Source organism: Natator depressus, chromosome 4, assembly GCF_965152275.1.
Source record: "Natator depressus isolate rNatDep1 chromosome 4, rNatDep2.hap1, whole genome shotgun sequence".
NCBI classification, from domain to species: Eukaryota; Metazoa; Chordata; order Testudines; family Cheloniidae; genus Natator; species Natator depressus.
The window spans coordinates 115,778,917-115,805,028 of NC_134237.1; the positions used below are offsets into that span (position 1 = coordinate 115,778,917).

Consider the following 26,112-nt stretch of genomic DNA (forward strand, 5'->3'; position numbering starts at 1 on the left):
GGAATAAAGCCAGGTCATTGAGGTTAGCACACTAGCTGTTGAAAGCTTAGCTACCAGAAGTAGTCAAGACCTCAATTTCAAATCTCATCTGAAAGAGGACACCTTCAGCAGCACACTACTCCCTAATAGTACACATGACGAACATTCTAAATACACAACCACTCACCCATCTCTGGAGGGAGCCAGAAATAGGTACATTTAGATGTAGTCAAAAGACAGCCTTGTTGCAGGGGTGAAGGGAATTTCCTTTAAAAACCACATATACAATAGGGTCAACTTCGATATAGCTATTAAGATCAATGGACTTATCCCAAGGATGTCTTTGTCTCCTAAAGAATCAAGAGTCTAATGTCCCGTTATTTGGCATTAAAGGTATGTAGCTCTCATAACTTTTATGTGATTACTAGGAATCTCAAATTCTGGAAGAAGAGGAGAAGCTGGAGGAGGAAACTCAACAAACACGTTTGGAATTTCATCAGCAGTTAGTTGCAGAAATTCAAGAAGCTCTTCAGCTTGTACAGCAGCACATGGAACAAGTGACTGGGCAGGCCTTGCTCCAGCATGCCCGGCAAGAAGCTGCTAATCAAAGCTCTGAGGACGGAGAGGACTTCAAGGTATTTGATCAGCCTTTTTAGGAAATGGGAAATACTTTGTCCGATAAAATGGAGGGACACTAGAGTAATTTATTATCCAGCATAAGAAAGCATCACAAGCGGAAGAACTACAACCTGTTATATGATCTTACAAATGCTGTATAGAGGTGCAGAGCTCTTCTGCTGACTTATCCCGGCAGCCAGACCAGGTCTTAGGCCCAATTCAGGAGTATAAGAGTTGAGAGCTCTCTCCAAGACAGATTTAGTATGGTTAGGAGCATATTGGGACCATTTACTACCCAACACTACCCATTTACAAGGAGTTTAAGGTTAATAAATACTATGAATTAAACAGAATGATTGCCAAGTCAGTCAAGATGAAAATTGGTTGATCCATATTAAAGTATATAGCAAGATTGACAGAGATAAGAGGAGAAGCTGCTTAATTTACTGTACAGTGAAAAATGGGAGAGCTGTGTGTGCATTGTAGCTCTCTAGCAGTCTAGTGTGGAATGGGTTATGGAGACTGAACCCCTCCATCATAGAAGGGGTCCCCTCCAGATGCAGATTGAAGCATATTAGTAGGGAAGCTTGCACTGTCACTATTCATATTGTACTGTTCTGTGGATAAACAGAGGGCCCTATTTTCCAGGCCATCAATCTGGCACATTTCACAAGTACTAAATTCACAGACATGCACTTGTACACATACACACTCACACTTAGAAAATGAAGTTTCTGCAAGTCTTCTATTTTGCTTCTTACGCAGACAGACATTTTAGTTCTTCCCTTAATAAATTCATAGCTACTTGTACTGTGTATTGCAGGAGAGACTGATAGAAGCAGCTGTAGAGAGTGTATATGTGACCAGCAATGGTGTCAATAGACTGGTGCAAAGCTACTACCAGCAAATAGAAAAAATCATGGACGGGCATGAAGACAGAAAACTTCAACAACTGAAATCCCTTCAGGGTATGAAGAATAGCAGTAATTATGGGGTGTTAAGCTTTACTGTTGACAAATGCCATTAACGTGTATGCAGTATGTAACAGGCCCCCTTCTTTGCTACCTGGTAAACCTCACTGCCTGGCCAGTTCAGGTGGTTCTGCAGTCACAAATGTATACCAAGCTGTTTATCTTTTGCTAAGGTGTGCCCTCTTACATAAGAAAACTATGCAATATTGGTTTGTAGCAAGGACAAGCTTCCCCTGCAGCCCACCCCCACCTGAGCTTCCTTTTGAGCTTCCTTCTCAGCCACCTTTGCTTCCTGTTTCCTCTCCTTGTATTCTCCCTCCCCACCCCCCAATTACCTTGTTAACCCAGGTGATTGCCACCCAGGTGGTCACAATCCCCTACCAGAAAGTATCTAATTGCCCTCAGCTGGGCCTGCAGCCTTCCTGGGCCTGCCCTCAGCTAGGTTGCAGCACTGTCAGTGATCAGGGTGCTGCTCTTAGCACCCTGTCACAGCATATAAAGATATCTTTAAACATTACAGAATGTAACAGTACATCACAAAGTAAATTGAATTTGTAGATCTGCTTGTGCCTTCAAAAACAATACAAAGTGCTGGAAGTATAATAATGATAGGCTTTGGTTTCCAAAATGTTACCAGTTCACCGAACTAAGACCGTGGTTGTACCAGACAATGACCACCACCTCCCATTCAGTTTTCTATGCTTAAGCATGTGATATAAGGGGTAGGAACGCCAATGCATTTTAGAGCCTGCATTGCTGAACAGGAGCCATGCAGTAAAGGGTCCCGGTATGTGTCAGTCAGGGTCTGATCCTGAAAGATGCTGAGCGAGTGTCCTCAACTCTTGAAGGCTTTGGCCCTGATTCAGTAGTGCATCCCTAGTCAGCTCTGAACTTAAAAACCTGCTTAAATCCCAGTGTCTTTGATCGGTCTAAGCAGCTGGCTACAGTTAAGCATGTGCCAAAATATTTTCCTAATAGGGGTGTTTTTAAACATATGTCTAAACGGTTTGCTTAAGCAGGGCCTTGAATATCACTCATGACTGAGTGACAAAATACGGAGTGAGAGTTATGGCAGTTGCTCATTTTCTTGTCTGTTTGGGTAATATTAATGGTTCAGCACATCAGTATTACTGCTTACAAGCTGTGTGAAATTTAAATTTATAAGCAGCTGCTAAGAATGTGGTTTTGCTCTTTGATTGAAGATCCAGTTGGGGGAAAAATACTGGCATTGCATTACTTGAGTATAAATCTACTAGTATGATAGAGCAGAAATTTATTTATGTTGGTAATAAAAACAGGAGTGTATTAGGCCCTTGATAATACTGTCTAGACCTGTGTGGCCCAAGACACACCCAGTGAAGAATCACAAATCAAACAAAAAGCAATCATGAATTACTAGAGTGAAAGAATAGTGAAGACCCATGTGCTTTTACTGCTATCCATCTTAGGTTTCTAATAGCTATGAACCACTTCTTCTCTTTTGTGATTCTTGTTTTTATTATGTTAGGAGACAGAGTTCTATAGCACTTTCATCTATCTTTTAACTCTTGCCACCGGTCATTAACCAAAACCTGTCTGAGAAACTTCAGATTGGTGCCTTTTCTTCAGATGCTGCCCTGTGACAGCTGCTTCTTGCTCCTTGCCTCTTGTTTTGCTTTCTCCTTATCTTACTGTCTACTCTAGGTCCAACTGTGCCTGACGTACTGCTTGGAAACAGCTGCCATCTCATCCACTTGGAAGTCTGCCATACTATTTTCAGGAGAGGATTGGGCTTGTGCTTGCATCAAGTGCTCCCCTGTGCTTAGGAAAACAAGGAGCCTGCTGCAGCGGTTAGCACAAGTGGTGCCTGTGCTCTTCATTAAAGCATAAGACTAATAAAACTAAACAAGTTTAGAAACCGGGGACTACATCCATTCCTTGTTTTTGACTTCAGTGTAGTTAAAACCCAGAATGGATTAGGCCCTTGAGTTTAGCCGGGCTTGTTCTTGCCTTCTTCATCGCCCCCTCAAAAAGAAATCAAAATGGGTATGCCTTGAAAACTTCACAACCTAGTTGTTAGTATGAAGGACTTGTGGCTAGCAGAAGTCTAGATTGTAACCTGGGCTGAGTTCTGTGACCTGTCACTTGAATTTCTTGTACATTTCTTTTCAGTCTACTGGAAAAAGTGGATAAAAATAATAATTGCCTGAAAATTGCCACCTACATCTGAGCCTGTCTGAAAAAGTGACTTACAAAAAGACTGACCAATTTTTCAACAAATTACAGTAGCATAAGTATACACACCAGGTGTATGTAAGATATACTTTACACATTAAAACAGCACTAACTTTGGAAAGACTGGCATTGTATTGAATTGTGCTGATAAGAAAATTAAATTAATATATTGTCACAACTCAAAGTAAAAATGTCACAGGATTTGTTATTTTGAGCAAAAGATTTTACAGAAATGTTATTTTAGCAGAAAGAACTGAAAGTAACAGACTCAGAAAAAAACAAGAAGAAAATGAACAAACATTGAAAGAAAAAATGAATCAAAGCACCCTGAACATGTCATCGGCAGTCCATCAAAGGTGAGAGCAGGCGGAAATATTACTTATTCTTGATATTTAAATCTTGAGTTGTTTCAGTTTTGTGAACTGAGCTGTGATTAAATAACTTCCAACAACAGACCACAAAAACTTGTTCTTGCCATTTGTTTGTGTTTTGCCTTTAAAGAAAAAGGAAAGTATTCTCAATTTGTATATATCTGAGCTCAGAGAATTGCTCTGTCACAATTAAACATTTTGATGTTCATTAATCACAATACATAAAGTAACACATAAGGCACTTGCTATCAGAACAGTTTTTTTAAAAAAAAATTTAAACCATTTACTAACTTTTAAAAGTTCTTTGGAGTAAATATGAGATTGAGACTTTCAGATACGTCATATTCTGTCTAATCTGGTTAAAACAATGAAATCAACCTTAGTACAAGCAGAAGTACATAGTGATGGAGAATGAAGTTTTTGGTTAATCCAAAGTAGTATTTTAGAAATTAATCAATCAACACTTGCACCACACTTGTCATTGTGATTTCTTCTAAGGCCAAATCCTGGTTCTAAGGAAATCAGTGGGGAAGCTCCTATTTATACAAATGGAAAGACTCCCATTGATTTCACCGGTAGCGGGTTTAGGGCCTCAATTCAGTTGTTTCATTCCATGCTCAAAGAGCAATTAGAAAAAGCCAACATTCCATAAGCATTCAACATTAAAATGGGCCTTGATCAGTTAATTTGGTGGTGTATAGGTGGCGTTCGTATTTGAGAATGCTCTAGGACAGCGTTTCTCACCCTTTTTGTGCTGGCGACCCCCTTGGACTTAAAAAAAAAAAAAACCATCATGACCCCTCCCTCCCCCCTTACTAAGGCTTGAAAAGGTAGGGGGCTGAAGTGGCCTGATCCCTGCCACCTGGGGCAGAAGCTGCCCCTGCCCCACCTAAACCTGTCCCGCAACCTCCAGGTTGAGAAACACTGCTCTAGGAGATCAAAGGCACTAATAGTTCTCAGGAATCTTGTGGGTGATTAATAGCGCTAATAACTGATCGGAGGAAAGAAGCATTTCAGATTCAGCAGAGTTACAGAAATTCAGGTTCTACTGTACTAATATTAATCTTTGGCCAGCAAAACAAGCCAAGCAAAGAATACATTTGCTAATACAAGTTTGGCTCAGTCTCAACTAAGCTGTGTAATGCCAAGAGTGAAATTCCTAATTCTTTTCTCTTCTAGCTGTGCTTCCACAAGTAACTCCTCTTGGCACGTGGAGGATACAGGGAAAGACAAAAGAACTGATTTGAAAATACCATGCAGAATATAACATTGTTTTTTAGGTCAGCCTCTAACCTTAGAACATTACAAAAGAGGGCCTGAGTCTTACCAAAAGACTATCCAAAGCAACATATGCCCCTGCAGGTTGGAGGAAGAGCAAACCTACCAAAAAAGAAAAAAAAATCATATTGCATTTAGTGACTATGGAAGCTGTTAAAATTAATTGCTTTGGCAAAATTAGTGGTCTTTTTATGGCTACAAAGGGGTGATTTTAGTAGTCAGAGTTTCTCACTCTGTAAGAAACTTTCTAAATAGCACAAAAATAGATCTATTCCCTAGGTTAAACTCGCTAAACCCTCTTGAACTAGCCTGCTTTCCTTCACCAGGATGTTGTTACAACAACAAAAATTCTTGGCTCAGTTTGATGTGCAGCAGCAGGTTCGTCTGGACTCCCTAAAACAGAAGATATTGGTATTGCATCATCTAGAAACGCAGCTTGAAAATCAGCTAAAGGTAAATCAAGGTAAAACAAGTTGCAGGTATAGCTAGCTGAGGACCTGCTCCTGCTTCTATTGAAGTCAGTGGCAAAACTTCTGAGGGGCTCTGGGGGCTTTTTCCAAAGCCCACTGAAGTCAACGGAGAAATGCCCCATTGACTTTAGTGGACTGTGGATCAGGCTCTCCAAGTTTGCAGAAGCCTTATCAAGAACAGACCAAATAATGTGTTAAGTCCAATCCTCCTAAAGGGTATTCCGTTAGCACAGAGTACAACATTTGATGAGTATTTATTATTTTAATGTGCATTTTTCTCACCTCAAGTTCCCTCTGGAGCCAGTTGTGAGCATGCCCACCCTATCATAGAGAGAACATTTTTGTCATCTCCACATCACTTTCTCTTTGCTGAGCAAAAGCAGAGGACATAGCCTTCTTATTACTCCTACTAGGACATACTTCGGTTCACAGATGTGACCCTGGTGACTGCCTTGCTCTTCACACTTCCAAACCCACCGATGAGTAGGCTAGGATGGCCTGGAATCAAACTGTTTGAACTTTGTTAGCATTCTTCTCTTTTTATAAAGTATCATAATAAGTCTTCCTTTGTGTTCAGCAAGCAGAACAGGATTTCATCACTGAGCTGGCTGCGTTGGCCCGAGTTCCCCTCACAGTGCGCAAGCAGCCTTTAAATAGGAGCATTCAGTCAGGTTAGTGTTGCGATGCTTGCTTGTTTGGGGTTTTTTGTTTTTGTTTTTGTTTTTTTTAAAGCTTCATGCATGGCAAGGGATTTGCAAATTATGCACACACCCGCTTTTCTTATAAAATTAGCTCTGAAAACAGGCAATATGTTCAGCCAATTTAGATTCCAATCCAGGCTGATATAGGGCCTCAGATTTACGGGCCAGCACTTTTACCCATTTACCATCCCCAGATCAGTGTATATTCAGTGGGAAAATAGAGAGAGAGGTATTTAAAAAATAAATGCTCTTAGGGACCCCTCTGTTTAAATGGGTTGAACTATTTATCTAACAGAGGACCCTCCTAAGCTCTTTCAAGCCCAAGACATTAGTTTGCTGGCTATCCTCCTGTCTGACCACACTAGGAAGGATATTCTGAAAGGCACAAATGGCAGTGAGGCACCCATCTCGCACTGAAAATCAATGGGAGTTGAGGACATAACTGCCATTAGTACCTTTGAAAACCTCCCCCTGAATGGGAAAGGCTTCCAAGTTATCTGCCACTCCTAGCTGAGAGTGGTGGACTTTCCTGCTGGGTTACATCTGGTAAAAGATAGATATAGGCACCAAATAAAGATTCAGCTCTGAACATGCATCAGGGAAAAGAGAGAAACTCTGCTAAGTAGAGCTGCTTCATGAAAGTTACCATATCATTTTACACATTTGTGTGAGTCTTACCAGAGATATATCCAGCAGGTTAAGGCCTTAGCTAGCTTAATTCTTCAAACCAGAATAACTTTGACACCTTCGGCATCCTCTTCAGAAACACCTGACCATAAAGAAGGACTCCATTCACAGATTAAAGTTATTTGTAATCAAACAGGCATCAGAACTGAATCAGCCAGGTTTCTCTCTCTGGATGGGGAGGAAGGAATAATCCTCCTTCATTCCCCACCAGCAGCCTAAAAAAGTAAACTCCTATGAATAAGTACAATCATAGGGGCTTTGCATACTTACAGGAATTAACTGCAGCCTTAATTAATTCACTGTTTAAACTGACATGGACAAATTTGTTAAAATGACATCTAGTTTTGTGCCCACCATCCATTGTGGAGCCAAAACTGCAGGTGCAGTTAAATGAGTGTGCAACTTCCAGGTTGAAAATCCCTGACCTAGTTGAATCCACTAATCAATTGCAGTAGTGAAATATTTAGGGTGAGGTTTCAGTTAGGACCACAAGTTCAGTTAAGAGTCAATGGCACTAATACGCCTAATTAACTCATTTAGGCACTTTTGAACCCACCCTACCTCATCCCCATGCTATCATCCTCCCCGCAACCATTGCTTGTCCCTGTGGGTGCCTTAACTATGAATGCAAAACTAGAGGCACGGTTGAGACCACACAAAAAAATGGATCATTAACATCAAAAGTTTGTCTACACGTTTCCTTAAAATTACAAAGCAATGGCCTTATTCTTTTGGTTGTAGCTCACAGCAATCTCCATTAGTTTGCTAATACACTTACCTGCTTAAAAACTACCTAATTGTGGCATAATGTCTTAAAGCACATTCTAAAACATGTCAGCTTTTGACAGGTGTGAAAAGAAAGACATGCTCACTGCATGGTAAATCATAATTGAAAGAAGTTACTGTGGTGATTTTAACCCACATTTCCATGCCTTTTCAGGAAAAAGCCAAAAATCAAAAAGGAAGAACTCCCATTCCTGGGGAAAAGAGGATTCTGGTGACTTCAATGAAAAATGACCAGATGCCCCAGGAACAGACTTCTGTATCAGTCAGAAGCTAAAATGGATGCCTACTGAAAAGCATGTTTATAATAACTGATAAAAAAATCTGTTTCTTAAGAAAGTACATTGATCTGATTGAAAAAATATAGTATCTACATTCTTTCCTCTTCTGACCAATATTCTTGTTAAAGCATGAACATACTCACTCTTCCCCATCGTCCTTTTTAAATGCATGAAGAGCTTCTAAATTTGGCTCCCTAGTCTGTTTTTTTTTAATTTTCACTTTAATTTTAGATAGCAATAAGAAATTGTACATTTCTGTCCAAGCTTGGTATTCCTTTCACTGTGTTTCTTACACATGGGGATAGATTCACAGCTGGTGTAATTCAACCTAGGTCTATTGAACTCAGTGGAACTACGATGATTTACAACAGACAAAATCTGACCATTAGTATCTAAATAGCCACTGCCTCTGTTTCCTGGACAAAAGCAGGTGCTGATTGTTGGCTTCTGGAGGAGCAGAGCTGACAGCTTTTGCTATCAACATAATCACTGTTTGAAACATCTCCTAGGGTGCTAACTAGACAAGGAGAAAGAGGCTCAAAGCTGAAGTATGCCAGCTGATTATTGGGGGGACAGCTCAAACTGGTTCACTGATTGCTGGGGCTTGATGCATTGAACAGATCCTTCTGACAGGCACTACAAATAGTTGCTTTTCAAGAACCCTATGGAGCCTTTAGGAAGAGTATTTATCCCCTGAGTGACCTTGGGCTGGGATTGCTTTTAGAAGATGGCTCTTGTCCCTGATAGCATGATTACCATGCTTTCTCGCACCCTGCTTTCCTTCAACAAACAGAAGACATTTGTAACAGGGGGAAAGAGCACAGGGCAGATCAGTGTATATTTATCTTGTATGTTTTGGCAGGCCTAAGTCAGTTGCAGCCAGAAAGTGAAAGCCTAATATTACAATGAAACAAACTCCCTTCTGTTATTAAAATGGAGAATTTTGGTCTGAAATTTTATTTTGTTGGGTTTGTTTTGTTTTCTAATCAGAAACAAATTGCAGAGGCAGCACGAAACTGAAATTGATCAAGGGAAGAATTCAGAGATGCAGAAGAGGTGCAACATGTAGTGAGAACAGTTCTCAGAATGGTCTGTCAGCCTGAATGTTGAGTCCCAAAGCATTTTTCTGGACAAACTGAACTACTGCAAATATTTACTGAGCAGGATCATTGGGGAACAAATAAGGACCTCAGGAGAGTGAGTTTGTGGGGGGGGGGGCAGAGGGTGAGAAAACCTGGATTTGTGCTGGAAATGGCCCAACTTGATGATCACTTTAGATAAGCTATTACCAGCAGGAGAGTGGGGTGGGAGGAGGTATTGTTTCATGGTCTCTGTGTGTATATAATGTCTTCTGCAGCTTCCACAGTATGCATCCGATGAAGTGAGCTGTAGCTCACAAAAGCTCATGCTCAAATAAATTGGTTAGTCTCTAAGGTGCCACAAGTACTCCTTTTCTTTTTGCGAATACAGACTAACACGTCTGTTACTCTGAAACCTGTCATTATGCAAGGCACTGCATTTAGCTGTATGGAGTGGAAATCTATCAACTGCATGAAAAAACTCGTACAGATACAGACAGACATCATCTTCCTTTCCAAATGCAAACAAATGGACATCGTACCAAAAGGACTGAAGGTAAAAAATCCATTACAATCTACATACCATACAGACTATGCTGACAGCTTGTGCCACACGCTCTCAAAGAAACTGCGGAATCACCTGATCAACATCCTCTACAGCAAACAGGGAAAAATTAAGAATGAGCTCTCAAAAATGGATACTCTCATAAAAGACCAACCTTCCACACAAACTTCCTCATGGCTGGATTTTACTAAAACTAGACAAGCCATTTACAACGCACAGTTTGCTTCTCTACAAAAGAAAAAGGACACTAAGCTTTCTAAACTACTACATGCTACAAGGGGCCACAGCAATGGTTCTCTCAACCCACCCAGCAATATTGTTAACCTATCCAACTATACTCAGCCCAGCAGAAGCAGCTGTCCTATCTCAGGGCCTCTCCTTCTGCCCCTCCACCCCCACGAACATGATACAGTTCTGTGGTGACCTAGAATCCTATTTTCGACGTTTCCGACTCAAGGAATATTTCCAAAATACCTCTGAACAACATACTAATCCACAGAGGCCTCCCTACCAACATTACAAAAAGAAGGATTCTAGGTGGACTCCTCCTGAAGGTCGAAACAGCAGACTGGACTTCTACATAGAGTGCTTCCACCGACATGCACGGGCTGAAATTGTGGAAAAGCAGCATCACTTGACCCATAACCTCAGCCGTGCGGAACACAATGGCATCCACAGCCTCAGAAACAACTCTGACATCATAATCAAAAAGGCTGACAAAGGAGGTGCTGTCGTCATCATGAATAGGTCAGAATATGAACAAGAGGCTGCTCGGCAGCTCTCCAACACCACTTTCTACAAGCCATTACCCTATGATCCCACTGAGAGTTACCAAAAGCATCTACAGCACTTGCTCAAGAAACTTCCTGAAAAAGCACAAGATCAAATCCGCACAGACACACCCCTGAAACCCCGACCTGGGATATTCTATCTACTACCCAAGATCCATAAACCTGGAAATCCTGGGCGCCCCATCATCTCAGGCATTGGCACCCTGACAGCTGTATTGTCTGGCTATGTAGACTCCCTCCTCAGGCTCTACGCTACCAGCACTCCCAGCTATCTTCGAGACACCACTGACTTCCTGAGGAAACTACAATCCATCGGTGATCTTCCTGATAACACCATCCTGGCCACTATGGATGTAGAAGCCCTCTACACCAACATTCCACACAAAGATGGACTACAAGCCGTCAAGAACACTATCCCCGATAATGTCACGGCTAACCTGGTGGCTGAACTTTGTGACTTTGTCCTTACCCATAACTATTTTACATTTGGGGACAATGTATACCTTCAGATCAGCGGCACTGCTATGGGTACCCACATGGCCCCACAGTATGCCAACATTTTTATGGCTGATTTAGAACAACGCTTCCTCAGCTCTCGTCCCCTAACGCCCCTACTCTACTTGCGCTATATTGATGACATCTTCATCATCTGGACCCATGGAAAAGAAGCCCTTGAGGAATTCCACCATGATTTCAACAATTTCCATCCCACCATCAACCTCAGCCTGGTCCAGTCCACACAAGAGATCCACTTCCTGGACACTACAGTGCTAATAAACGATGGTCACATAAACACCACCCTATACCGAAAACCTACTGACCGTTATTCCTACCTACATGCCTCCAGCTTTCACCCTGACCACACCACACGATCCATCGTCTACAGCCAAGCTCTGCGATACAACCGCATTTGCTCCAACCCCTCAGACAGAGACAAACACCTACAAGATCTCTATCAAGCATTCTTACAACTACAATACCCACCTGCGGAAGTGAAGAAACAGATTGATAGAGCCAGAAGAGTTCCCAGAAGTCACCTACTACAGGACAGGCCTAACAAAGAAAATAACAGAACGCCACTAGCCGTCACTTTCAGCCCCCAACTAAAACCCCTCCAACGCATTATTAAGGATCTACAACCTATCCTGAAGGATGACCCAACACTCTCACAAATCTTGGGAGACAGGCCAGTCCTTGCCTACAGACAGCCCCCCAACCTGAAGCAAATACTCACCAACAACCACATACCACACAACAGAACCACTAACCCAGGAACCTATCCTTGCAACAAAGCCCGTTGCCAACTGTGCCCACATATCTATTCAGGGGACACCATCACAGGGCCTAATAACATCAGCCACACTATCAGAGGCTCGTTCACCTGCACATCCACCAATGTGATATATGCCATCATGTGCAAGCAATGCCCATCTGCCATGTACATTGGTCAAACTGGACAGTCTCTACGTAAAAGAATAAATGGACACAAATCAGATGTCAAGAATTATAACACTCATAAACCAGTCAGAGAACACTTCAATCTCTCTGGTCACGCAATCACAGACATGAAGGTCGCTATCTTACAACAAAAAAACTTCAAATCCAGACTCCAGCGAGAAACTGCTGAATTGGAATTCATTTGCAAATTGGATACTATTAATTTAGGCTTAAATAGAGACTGGGAGTGGCTAAGTCATTATGCAAGGTAGCCTATTTCCCCTTGTTTTTTCCTACCCCCCCCCCAGACGTTCTGGTTAAACTTGGATTTATGCTGGAAATGGGTTTCTGTGTGTGTATGGGGGTGGGGGGGTGAGAAAACCTGGATTTGTGCTGGAAATGGCCCACCTTGATTATCATGCACATTGTAGGGAGAGTGGTCACTTTGGATAAGCTATTACCAGCAGGAGAGTGAGTTTGTGTGTGTGTGGTTTTGGGGGGGAAAAAAAAAAGGGGGGGTGAGAAAACCTGTATTTGTGCTGGAAATGTCCCACCTTGATTATCATACACATTGTGAAGAGAGTGGTCACTTTGGATGGGCTATTACTAGCAGGAGAGTGAGTTTGTGTGTGGGGGCGGGGGGCGGAGGGTGAGAAAACCTGGATTTGTGCTGGAAATGGCCCAACTTGATGATCACTTTAGATAAGCTATTACCAGCAGGAGAGTGGGGTGGGAGGAGGTATTGTTTCATGGTCTCTGTGTGTATATAATGTCTTCTGCAGCTTCCACAGTATGCATCCGATGAAGTGAGCTGTAGCTCACGAAAGCTTATGCTCAAATAAATTGGTTAGTCTCTAAGGTGCCACAAGTACTCCTTTTCTTTTTGAGAATACAGACTAACACGGTTGTTACTCTGAAACCTGTCATTAAAAACTAAGAAGCCTTATTCCACAACTGTGAAGCAGTATAAACACAACTCTACTACATGGAGATACAGCATGTGGCCATCTTCCTGAGGCTGATCATGAAACATTCCCACTTGGTTCTGTACAAAAGAACAGGAAGCCAGCTCTGTCCACCAGCTAGAGCTCTGAGAAAGGTTTCCTTTTTGTGAAAAGTAGCTGGATTTGCAGAAAGTCCCCAGCTCGCTGAAATCAAGAAAAAAAAAAGGGGGGGAGCTTGGGGGACACTGCCTCCAAAAGGAGAGCTTATTAGAGCGGGGATGTCAAGGTTCCTCCCCCACTCTGAACTCTAGGGTACAGATGTGGGGACCTGCATGAAAACCTCCTAAGCTTACTTTTACCAGCTTAGGTTAAAACTTCCCCAAGGTACAAATTAATTTTATCCTTTGTCCTTGGAATATCCACTGCTACCACCAAACTCTAACTGGGTTTACTGGGAAACGTAGTTTGGACACGTCTTTCCCCCAAAAATCCTCCCAAGCCTCCTGGGAAAGGTTTGGTAAAAATCCTCACCAATTTGCATAGGTGACCACAGACCCAAACCCTTGTATCTGAGAACAATGAAAAAGCATTCAGTTTTCTTACAAGAAGACTTTTAATAGAAATAGAAGTAAATAGAAGTAAAGGAATCACCTCTGTAAAATCAGGATGGTAGATACCTTACAGGGTATTTAGATTCAAAACATAGAGAATCCCTCTAGGCAAAACCTTAAGTCACAAAAAAGACACACAGACAGAAATAGTCATTCTATTCAGCACAGTTCTTTTCCCAGCCATTTAAAGAATCATAATCTTACACATACCTAGCTAGATTACTTACTAAAAGTTCTAAGACTCCATTCCTGTTCTATCCCCGGCAAAAGCAGCATATAGACAAACACAGACCCTTTGTTTCTCTCCCTCCTCCCAGCTTTTGAAAGTATCTTGTCTCCTCATTGGTCATTTTGGTCAGGTGCCAGCGAGGTTACCTTTAGCTTCTTAACCCTTTACAGGTGAGAGGATTTTTCCTCTGGCCAGGAGGGATTTTAAAGGGGTTTACCCTTCCCTTTATATTTATGACAGGGGGGATGGAGGGGAGGAAGAATATTCTGATCCTTTGGCCAGCCAGGATCCAGGAATTAGAGTTCCAGATTGGCATAAAAACTTTGTATGGTAATGGGTCTCTCTTAGAAATCTGTGCCTTTAGGTTGAATAAAGATCTGAGTGTAGCCTCAAGCAAATTCAAGCCCATCGTGTTGGGCAGTGGTACAAAGGGGGCCTCTTTCTGGCAGGGTGGGGATGGGAAACGAAGCCTGAAGAGGATAGATGGTAGCTCTGAAAGGTCAAACTACAAAGTAAACAAAAATCATTTGTAAGTATTGACTGATAATAAGCAGTATTAGTTAACAGTAGACAGCATTAAAAATGAGGAGTAAACATAGCAAGGCCCTCATTGCAAAAGTACTGTCCACTGCAGCTCCCACTGAATTCTTCTGAAAAACCAGGCAAACAGTTTCAAAAGAGAATGCAGAAGCAGTGCACATTCATGACCCCAGCTGAAGTCAGATACTCAGCACTACTGAAAATCAGATGGAGACAACAATTGAAAACCTGACAAGTGTTTGAATATGAGATGCTAGATGAAAACTTAAATCTAGGGGAAACCTGTGACAAAGTGACTTGTTCCCATAGAAACTGAAGCAACTGACAAGTGAAGCCCTGTTACTAGAGAGGGCTCTGTTTGAGCAAGAATAGTACACAGCATTCAAAGCAACAGGTATTTAAGCCCATGATTACCGAGGTGAGATGACTGTTCATTAGGGCAGCAGAGCCCAACCTCTCTCATTGTAAGAAACAGAGCGGACACTGATGACAAACGTTTCCTTTTACATTTCCCCCACCCCCCATCCTTTCCTTATCCTGGGGTACTGCATTTATTTAGCAGAACCTAAGGCTCTTATAAGCCCTTTCCACCTAGCATCTCAGGTCAGATGCATCTTTCTGAGCCATTAAAAAGCAAGAAAAAAAAGAAGCAAACAGTCTAAACCATCACTAAATCCCCCCTCCTCAGCTCTTTTGGCCATAGTCCTTGTACAGGCCTTCTGGCATATTCTGCTGATCTCTGTCAGGCCTTTCCTAGCAAAGGCCAACAGGTTATATACTTCCTGATGTGTAAGGCTAATTAACAAGGGCCATCTCCCAAGTACTCCTAAATGTTTAACCCCTGCTGGTCCTGGATACCACCCTGTAGTGTGTAGAGAGGGGTAGTACATTTTATTTCCAGGGACCAAATTATGGTGTGCTTTCACCATGGCTGGTTTCTCCCCCTGAACGCCAAAAGAGCCATCACAGTAGCCTTTTTAAAGGCTAGGCCAGTATTGAAGTGTTCAGAATAGATAACTGTAATTATAGTTACAGGGCCAGAGCCTCAGCCAGCGCAAAGTGGTATGTCACTCCGTCAAAGTCAATGGAGCTATGCCACCGTCTGAGGATCTAGCACAATACTTAGGTAAAGAGTTGATGCAACGGCACAATGTGGAAGTTATTACTGTTAGACAAAAGCGTGTTACCATTATTGCAGGTGGCATTTCCACTTAGCTTCAATGTAAGCTCTTACCTTGAATGTCTGGGTTTTGATCAGTGCTTCCCACACAGAGCTGGTAGCATGCAGGCTGCAACCAGGTGGTAGCTATGCTGATTAAAATTACAATGGTGGCACACCAAGGGCTTATGGAGTTTAGATGTGGTATGCTAATGCTTAACATTGTAGAATGGCTGTTTCAGAGTAACAGAATCAATAAAAGTCTAAAAGATATTTAAATGGACATGAGGCGTCTACCGTAAATACAGTAGAGTGGGATTTGATCTATTTTTTATTTTATTTTGAAACAGTGTTTTACATATTGCTGTTTTTCTGTTTGCACCAAGATTTTGTAGAAATGTTATTCTTCATGGCTATCTCAGATTTGTATATTATTATTATGGAGCAGAAGCAAGATGTGGTATCTATTACATTTTTGCATTCCCTAGTCTTTAAGTCAGCTTTCAGTTTTCTTAATGCCTTTTTATTATAGTTCATTATCTTTCTTCTTTTTTAAAAAAATTTCATTCCAAGCAGCTAATTGTTGTTGGCTGCGTACAGTACCTAGATAATGTATTTAACTATGTTTATATCATATGAAATGTGTATTTAGTTAATCAATTGTAAAGTTTTCCTTAAAAGCACTTTTTTTACCTACTGAAAATAGATTCATACTTTACTAATCACAACATGGCCCATTGTTCTGTGTAATAAAGTAGAATATAGTGTTTGCAGTTAATTTCTGAAAATGAAATAACCAGACCATGCACTTTATTAAACATGTTACATTCCACTGTAAATAGGTTAATCATTCTGTCAGTCAAGATCAAAATAATGCATGGTCTTTCCAAATTGTACCTCTTACAGTGTTTTGCTGTGCTATTTCAATGGATTGGTGAGCTGCAACATTCATATTAACCTACCTGCTATACATTTTACTCACCTATTTCTCAAATGTTTTTAAATTGGTGGAACATATTTGCCCATATCTGAGCAGCGTGGCCCTGCTGACCCCCCCTCAGCTCTCAGAGCTATGCAGCTAGCAAGAATGCAGTTTTTAAGGTTCAAGTGGCACACATATTTTATACACGATTGTAAATTATGAAAGAAAGATGCAGCATCCCATCACAATTAATATGTAGTTTAATCAATAAAACCTAGTCACGTTACAGCCATTGTGACTCATCCAGAAATTACTGAATTTTAATAAGAGAGACTGGAGATGACATTTTTTCTTCAGGAATGTGGAAATGTGCAAAAGACCCCAAAATCTAGCCAGCAGTGCCCCCTTATGGCAGCAAATATAGTTGTTCCTTCTGATAAAAAGTAGATCCAGATTCTCTGGTAGGGCCAAAGAGAGCAAATGTAGCTTCACATCACCTTTCATTCCCTGGCTTATAGGGCTGGCCAAGGGCTATGTCAGCTCCCTCCCCCACATAAGACAGAGAAGCTTCAGGGTTGCTCTAACTCAGTGTTTCCCAAACTTGGGACACCGCTTGTTCAGGGAAAGCCCCTGGCAGGCCGGGCCAGTTTGTTTACTTGCCATGTCCGCAGGTTCGGCCGATCGTGGCTCCCACTGGCCGCGGTTTGCCACTGCAGGCCAATGGGGGCTGTGGGAAGCGGCACGGGCCAAGGGACATACCGGCCGCTGCTTCCTGCAGCCCCCATTGGCCTGGAGCGGCAAACCGCGGTCAGTGGGAGCCACGATCGGCCGAACCTGCGGACGTGGCAGGTCAACAAACCAGTCCGGCCCGCTAGGGGCTTTCCCTGAACAAGCAGCGTCCCAAGTTTGGGAAACACTGCTCTAACTTATGCCTGGCTTCCCCTGGCCACTCCAACAGCTGGAGCATAGAACCATCTCACCCATCCCCTCACCTTTTCCCCAGAAATGCCATCTGTGTCTTTGCCACACAAGGATTTTCTCACTTCCCTTAGAAAATTATTCCCTTGTCTAATAGGACAATTCCATTCTTAAAAATATTTTCCTAGTAATCAACTTAAAATTTCCCTTTGAGTTTCAACTCATTACTCCCTTTTTCCATGGTAAATATGCCCACTCCCACTTTGATGGTGACACTCTTCCTGTACCTATAGACTCTAATTCACTGTGACCGCTTGAGTGGAATTCACACGTGTGCAGAGGGCACTACATGACTTAAGTCTCACTTCAGTCCTTTTTTGAGGGTGTAAATGGCTCGTAGTCCTTTTGCTTCCTCTGTGCACAGGAGTGAAAGTCACCCTTTTTGCATTCCAAATTTTCTGATCTCTTCACCACACCCAGTGGACAGGCTGTGGTTCAACAGCCCTTCCCGCCAATTTGTAGGGGGTTTCACTCAGAGGCCAGAAGATGTAGTGGTCAAGCTGTGGTCCATCATTTCCAATGCTCCAGAGTTCTCCAGCAAGATGGAGTGGGGCAAGGCACGGAAAAGGTAGAGGTGAACCCAATTCCCACCTCTCCACTGGGTCCCAAGCCAGGGCCAAGGGAGGAGAGGCATGGAATGTCTCAGTTCCGTCTTCCTAGTACACCTGCCTAGCTTCCCCTGGGTCGCTTAATACCTCCCCTCTGTCTTTTCAGTATGGGCCATGAGCCTACTCCCCCCACTCCTAGCAAGAGTTCCCAATCAATCTCAGCAGCACAGTTGGTCAAATATTTTTAGCTCCTTCCACAGTGCTCAGTGATTCTCTGTAAGCAGGGAGTCAGGATGGGAAAAGGGTCAGGCTAATATCCTCCCAGCTGGGGAGGTCTTACCCTCAATCCAGGCTCTTCTTCTGTGGGTTGCTGTGTCCCCAGAAGTTGCACATTGGCTTCCTCCCTTCAGACAGTCCCTCATCCACTCCCCCCAGCTTGACATTGAGTCCCCTTTTGAGCAGATCCTCCATTTGGAGCATGCGCTGCAGCTCCTGCAGGGTGGGGTCCTCTTGGCCCAGTATTGCCCATTCACTCCACTTATGCGTCTGTAAACCCTAGCAGAGTGACACTATATCTAATGCTTTACTGGCATCCACATATTAACATTTCTGCATCCGCACTGGTCTTCTGTTGAGGTCCCTTCCTGCCTCTGAATATTTGTTACACTTTAAAAAGTATTTTTAAGTAGGGGTTGGCCTTAGATTTACTAGTCAAGAAATGTTTTGCTCCTGCTTTAGTTAAGTGCACTGCCTAGCATGGTTCCCAGTACTAAGAGTCCTCAGGATGCTGCTAAGTAGCTTTGCCAGCTGACCGCAAGGTCACAGGATATAGTCAATGCAAACTTAAGAGGAAGGTACCAGGGCTTAATTTGTGCCACGGCTGAGCCCCAGGACCCCTAGGCTGGGCAGTTCAGAGCCCCAGCACCTCTGGGCTTCCACGTCAGTTACGAAAGTAAAAAAATTACTTTTTTAAAAAAGAGGAGCCCCGTCACCTCTTTCATTACAAATTAAGCACTGGAAGGTATTCATCTAAACCCTGATTAACGTGGAAAACATGCCTTTTAGTGAGAGACTGAAGAAGCTTGATCTATTTAGTATCTCCAGGAGACAGTTAAGAGGTGACTTGATCATAGTCTGAAGTACCTTCAAGGGGAACAAAAAAATGACATTAAATGACTCTTCAAGCTAGCAGACAAAAGACATGACAGGATCCAGTGGCTGGAAGTTGAAGCTAGACAAGTTCAGACTAGAAATAAGAGCCAGAGTTTTAACAGTGAGGGTCGTTAACCATTGGAACAATTTACCGAGGGTCGTGGTGGATTCTCCATCACTGGCCATTTTAAAATCAAGATTGGATGTTTTTCCAAAAGCTGTGCTCTAGTTCAAACAGGCAGTCATCCAGGGAACTCATATGGCCTGTGTGATGCAGGAAATCGGATTGTATGATCACAATGGTCCCTTCTGGCCTTATAATAAAAGATATGCTGTAACTCAAACAGAAGTTATGAGCTTGATGCAGGAATTACATCAAGAGGCCCATGTTATGCATGACATCAGGCTAGATGATCATAATGGGTCCTTCTGGTCTTAATCAGTGAATCCATCAAAGGCCTCCAATGAGCGCTGCCTGGGCAGACCCCACTGAAGTCAGTAGGGTCCACCTACTGAAAGCATATTGTAGGACTGGGATCCTATCAACTGGTATGGATGAGTGTGTCTGGGAATTATAGTGTTCTTTTTGCTGGCCATCAATCCATTTGTCTCCTGTATAAAGCCTGGGCATAAACACAGCTAGCCTCTTCCTAACACTTTTACTTTAACCTGTGTCACAGAGTCCCCGGGCGATGCTCTGGAACTGCTCCCTATGAAGCCAGTCAGGTCTCTGGGGAAGTCTCCTTTCTGTGAGCAGACTGTCTGCAGGACACACAGCTCACACAACTTTCACCTTCCTGGGTCTGACCTCGGAGCATTCAGCATCCTCTGCCCCTCCGTGCGCTTCTCACAGCGATTCCGCCCAGGCGGGGTCCTGGGGAAGCCAGAGGGTCCTGCACCCCAACTGCGCAGTCAGACGTGACTCTCAGCCAGCCAGTAAAACACAAGGTTTATTAGATGACAGGAACACGGTCTAACACAGAGCTTGTAGGTGCAGAGAACAGGACCCCTCAGCGGGGTCCATTTTGGGGGGCAGTGAGCCAGACAGCCACGTCTGCACTTCACTCCATGTCTCCAGCTAGCCCCAAACTGAAACTCTCTCCAGCCCCTCCTCCTCTGGGCTTTGTCCCTTTCCCTGGCCAGGAGGTCACCGGATTCCTTTGTTCTCCAACCCTTTATCTCTCACCTTGCAGGGGGGAAGGGCCCAGGCCATCAGTTGCCAGGAAACAGGGTGTCAGCCATTCTCTGTATCCAGACCCCTGCACACACCTGCCCTCTAGGGCTCTGCAAGGATCACGCACCCTTATCCCATAACCTAGATACTTAAGAACTGCATAGGGGAAACTGAGGCACCCCCACAATATTCAGAGGAAACATTAAGAACAGTCCCTCTTCATCACAACCTGATACTAGCAGCCTGGGACCAGCTAAACATGCAGTGTGCTACAGATTCATCACTGACTTAAAGCAAATACTTCTGTGTATTGAATTCATTGGGCACAAATTCATGAAGGACATTTAGAGATTTAGGGCTAGGAGCGTCATGCACCTGAGAGGGGTGCAAAAATGGCGTTTTATAACCTTTACACACACAACACTGGCCAGGCACTAGTTTAGTCTCCAGAGCTCCAATCTCAGAGCTGCTGTAAGTGGTGCCCAGCTGCACCAATCTCCAAGAGGCCATTTGGGCAACTAAATATCTCAGAAGTACAGTAGCACTCTAATCATGCATCTTTCCCCTACGTACACCCCTACACCAAGCGTTATGAGGGACGTGGCATGGCGCTGACTACACTGGCTTGATGCTACCTGGGAATTCCCTTTATACTAGGGGAATCCCCAGATAGCTGCTTGTGCTGATTTTCCATCACCTTGGCAGCACTGGAGCAGTGCAAAGCCCCTGGAGCGTGGATCAAGGATCAAGCCTCTGACACCTAGAATGTGTAGCTGTGTCAAGGTTCCTTCCCCACTCTGAAGTCTAGGGTACAGATGTGGGGACCTCTAGGGTACAGATGTGGGGACCTTATTTTTACCAGCTTAGGTTAAAACTTCCCCAAGGTACAAACTATTTTAAATGTTGCCCTTGGATTTTATTGCTGCCACCACCAAGCGTCTAACAAATATATCACAGGGAAAGGGCCCGCTTGGAAACGTCTTTCCCCCCCAAATCCTCCCCAAACGCTATACCCCCTTTCCTGGGGAAGGCTTGATAAAAAATCCTTACCAATTTGCATAGGTGAACACAGACCCAAACCCTTGGATCTTAAGAACAATGAAGAATCAATCAGGTTCTTAAAAGAAGAACTTTAATTGAAGAAAAAGTAAAAAGAATCACCTCTGTAAAATCAGGATGGTAAATACCTTACAGGGTAATCAGATTCAAAACATAGAGAATCCCTCTAGGCAAAACCTTAAGTTACAAAAAGACACAAAAACAGGAATATACATTCCATTCAGCACAGCTTATTTTCTCAGCCATTTAAACAAAACAGAATCTAACGCATATCTAGCTAGATTACTTACTAAGTTCTAAGGCTCCATTCCTTTTCTGTTCCCGGCAAAAGCATCACACCGACAGAGAGAGCCTTTGTTTCTCCCCCACTCCAGCTTTGAAAGTATCTTGTCTCCTCATTGGTCATTTTGGTCAGGTGCTAGCGAGGTTATCCTAGGTTCTTAACCCTTTACAGGTGAAAGGGTTTTTCCTCTGGCCAGGAGGGATTTTAAAGGTGTTTACCCTTCCCTTTATATTTATGACAAGCTGTTAACTTACTTCCTGAAATAGCGCTCCTATTCTTCATGGCCTTGCAGGTCTGCGTTTGTTTAACCTGCTCTATGCAGAAGAAGCTGCTGGACTTAGAGCTGTTTAAGCTTTATGAATTGATACACATCATTTCATGGGCATCATGTTAACCATCTCAGAGAGTCATAACGTTGTCCCTAGTTCCTCTCATGTGCTGGATGGAGCATTGTAGGGAGAGCGGAAATGGAGCCAGTTCTTCCCCCCGCTTCCCGCAACACACACACACACGCACAACAATGGGAGTAGCAGTCACATGGAGGCTGCGCTCCTCTCCTTATGGCTACCTATGATGTGAGAAGCAAGGGGGCTTCCTACTCCCTGGCATGGAACTATAGACAGTGTCACAATCTGGCCTTTTGTTTATTCAGTGGGGAGGGGAGAGACCATTTACCTCAGCCTGCTCAAAGCCAGTCTGAGAACAGCATGACAAAACTCGGATGTTTTAATAAAGCAAGGGTCCAGGAGAAGACTCCTGATCACTGATTGGCGATGATGTAACAAGTTAACTCTGCACAAGGAAGAGAGGTGTTTAATTCACTCCCAGGTACTACTGCCAGTCAGGGAGGGATAAAACAGACACAGTACAGAATCCAAGTCCTATACTCCACTTCCTTAAAGAAGCAGCATAAATACCACAGAAAAGGTAGAAGGGCTTCTAGGAGGTTACAACTTACGTGGACACATTAGCACCTCAGTCCTCAAAGTACTCAAAGCATAACTACACTGACAAGTATTGAGCTCAGAACCATTAAAGTTCAGAATAGAGGGCTTCAAAGCTGCCATGTGTGTGTTCATGGCCACTTCAGCATGAAAAATATTATGAATAGCCAGTAGAGCAAGCGTTTCCTATGGTTAGCCATGAATCTTTTATATTTTCCAAATAGCAAAAAATGGCATCTTTGTCAATGTGAGTTACATTGTGTTTATTCTCATTTGTTTAGTCAAGTAAAAGCTCAAGTGCTAAGGTCCCACAGAAACAGCGCGACTGTCAATCTCAGGGTCAAACGTGGAGGTGGAAGGCAAAGCTTTCTAGGGGACTGGCTCCTCTTCTGGACACCCCACTGTCTTCAGCACAAAGTGCAAGGCAGGTGGATTTTCAAAAGACTCCATGGCTGAGATCCACAAAGGTAGTTAAAACTCCTAATTTCCGCTGAAATCAGTGGACACTGTGCCTATCCACATGCATCGCCTACATGCAGTGCTACAGGCCTTTTGTCAATGCAGCTTGATGCTGTGTGGGCACAATGCCCTGGCACAAGCGGTTGAGTGTGAATGAGCTCTGACTAAATAGTTTTGTTGGTGGCACCGCCCCGGCAGAACTTTTAGCCCAGTACAACTTTCTAGTGTAGTTAAGCCTAAGAAGCACAAGTCCCACTGAAAGACAATGGAATTTATGCTCCCAAATCACTTCAGCTCTTTTGACAACCCCCAACCTCACTCTTTTAGCCTGGCCTTCCCTTAGCATCAGCAGCACAAGCAAATAAGGAAAAGGAAATAGAAGGAGGGGCAAGGAGAAGGCCTCTTTCTCACACACTCACACATTGGAAAAGAGGAGGGAGGACATTTCCATTACCCTCCCAAAGAAGAAGACAGTCCATTTGTGCATTAGTTTGTGATGTGCTCCTGATAAGAACACACAGAGAGATGGATCACAATAGGCAATGCCAACTGGAAGATGGCTTGGATCAAGATGGAGCATTGCATGCTGAGTCTGGGCTACCTCTGGTGGTTGCTGTCCCATATTAAAAATGAGGATGGCAGCAATCTGCTCCACTTTATGTAAATCCGATACAGCCCCAGAGCTGCAGGCGGACTGCCAATGTAGCTAGCTGTTAGTGGGCTAAAGATCAGGCAACTAGAACTGGTTATATTCTTACCACAAACTCTATTCAGATCAGCTGAATTGGAACACACAAAAACAATTTTCAAGTGTGCGCAGAAAGTTATACATGAACAATCTTTGTGCTTTGAGGATGCAGTTTCTTTCAAATGATGTGGACCCAGAAGAAAACTTCCTCTGGTTAGCCAGGGAACACCTCCACTGTAAAAAAAATCATTTTGGTGAGCAAGAGCACTGGAAGGCAGAGAAAGACAATGATCTTTTCATTTCCTTTATTTCACAAGCTTTGAATTCAGAAATAGAACCACAACTAGTAGATCTGATAGGGTATAATAAGTAAAAATGCATGTGATTACAAAGGAAAAACTTTGTACAAAAAAGTTTAAAAATCCAACGGTAATTTGAGTTATTCTTAAGTACCAAAACACTCATGCACAAGGAGAGCACTACTGCCCAGCTGGAGAAATCTCTGAATGGGATGGCAATGGCATTGCTGCGTAGAAGTTATGGCTCTGTCTAAAATGAAAACAATTAAGACACATACTTGGAATGTACTTTAGTGGATAATGAGAATTGCTACAGAGGCCACGTTGTCATTACACATTTTGAAGTTGTTTCTTTGTATCTGGGAGCAGTGCTTCGTGGATTTATAATAAATTAAAGATATTAACAGAAGCCACTTACGCTATTCTACTGCATACTTTAAAAATGTCTGCATTCTTCCTTCTTATGTATTTTAGTGGCATTGATCTTGGCATTGTGTCAATTATTGGCAACGTGTTCTAAACAGATGCACTCACAGACTGCAACTTGCATAAATAACTTAGTAACATGCATTTACTACTCTAGTACAGCTAACAGGTGCAAAGGAACCATCATTTAGTTACAAGACAAAGCTAAAACCTGTAGTCACGAAAGGGGCAATGGAAGCACCATGCTTTAAGGTGACTATGGCAAGAAAGCACAATTGTGAGGCAAGTAGTTCCAAGCAAATACACCACACTATTATCACCTCTTCCTATACAAAAATTTTTTTAAAAAAAGAGAAAAAAAAGAAAAAGAAAAGAAAAACAAAAAGACAACTCATTTTCCCCTCATTAGTACCGAATAAAACTGTGGGTTCAATAACATGGACATCAAAGGGAACAGACATTATTCCCATGATCCTTCATTCTTGCCATTCTGCCCATCATCTCTGTTCAGCCAAGACTGGTAATATTAGAGCGACCACCAGGGGGCGCAACAATGCGGTGTCCAGTGCGACGAGGGTTGTTGTCATCTACCTGAGCACCTGTAAAATAGCAATCCAACCAGCAAAGCAGCAGAGTTAATAAAATGGGAACAGAAACATCTGAAGAAAAAAATCCAATCAACAGTGAATTTTCACCTGACTGGTTCTATCCAGGATTCAATGTTTTTGCCACTTTGTTTTGACCTTTCATCTCTAGAACCTATTTTTAGATCATTATTGTCTTGAATAGAGTTCCATTCACTTCCACACACGAGTGAATGCCTTGTGAGTGGATTCTTTTTGAGGGATCAGAACAGGTTGCTATTCTAGGTAATAATTTGTCTCTGTGGCATGCATTGACATTTCTGCATGAAAATGTTATATAAATATGGCTAGGAATTTTCAGAAGTGTCTAAGGACCAGACTTTTAAAGATGTTTTGGTGCCTTACTCTCATTGAACTCAATGGTAGGTAGATGCCCAAATACCTTTAACAATATGGGCCTAAGTGATTAGAATCACAACGCTTGCTGATATGCTTTTGAAAATCCCACCCACAAGTTATCACTATGAGGGAAAAATTTTATAAGTGCACAAGCAAAAGTGTTCCTGTATATTTGTACATGCTCAGGCTCACTAGTACCCCAATGTATGGGTGTATCAAACTTTACAAACTGCCAAAAACATATGAAAAGTCAGACATTTTCCTTGGGTTCTCTACTATTTCTTCTCTTTGAATGGTTTAATTGGACTCCTAAAGGTGGGATTTTTCAGCGATAAAAGCATTGCTCTTGTATCTGACTGGAATGGGTTGCAATTGACCATCCATTACAATTTCTTAAAGAGATAAGAACCACTGGTGTACTAATTCTACTGCTGACTTTTGGATGTTATAGTTACATCGCATCAAAATTTAACCTCTGAGGAGAGAAGT

The 26,112-nt window shown here is 42.8% G+C and overlaps 2 protein-coding genes across 5 annotated transcripts in view; one reads left to right on the forward strand and one right to left on the reverse strand.

The window, feature by feature from the left end:
* Positions 1-9,559, forward strand: part of EVC (EvC ciliary complex subunit 1) — a 75,306-nt gene extending 65,747 nt beyond the window's left edge. For both annotated transcript variants that reach the window (XM_074951696.1, XM_074951695.1), the window contains 6 exons: positions 408-614; positions 1,421-1,565; positions 4,027-4,138; positions 5,758-5,884; positions 6,479-6,572; positions 8,230-9,559. In XM_074951696.1, the coding sequence (XP_074807797.1) occupies positions 408-614; positions 1,421-1,565; positions 4,027-4,138; positions 5,758-5,884; positions 6,479-6,572; positions 8,230-8,306 (762 nt within the window). In that variant the 3' untranslated portion in view covers positions 8,307-9,559. The remainder of the gene's footprint in view (positions 1-407; positions 615-1,420; positions 1,566-4,026; positions 4,139-5,757; positions 5,885-6,478; positions 6,573-8,229) is intronic.
* A 15,123-nt stretch (positions 9,560-24,682) lies between these two features.
* The window catches only part of CRMP1 (collapsin response mediator protein 1), a 59,752-nt gene continuing 58,322 nt past the window's right edge, over positions 24,683-26,112 (reverse strand). For all 3 annotated transcript variants that reach the window (XM_074951697.1, XM_074951698.1, XM_074951700.1), the window contains one exon: positions 24,683-25,239. In XM_074951697.1, the coding sequence (XP_074807798.1) occupies positions 25,148-25,239 (92 nt within the window). In that variant the 3' untranslated portion in view covers positions 24,683-25,147. The remainder of the gene's footprint in view (positions 25,240-26,112) is intronic.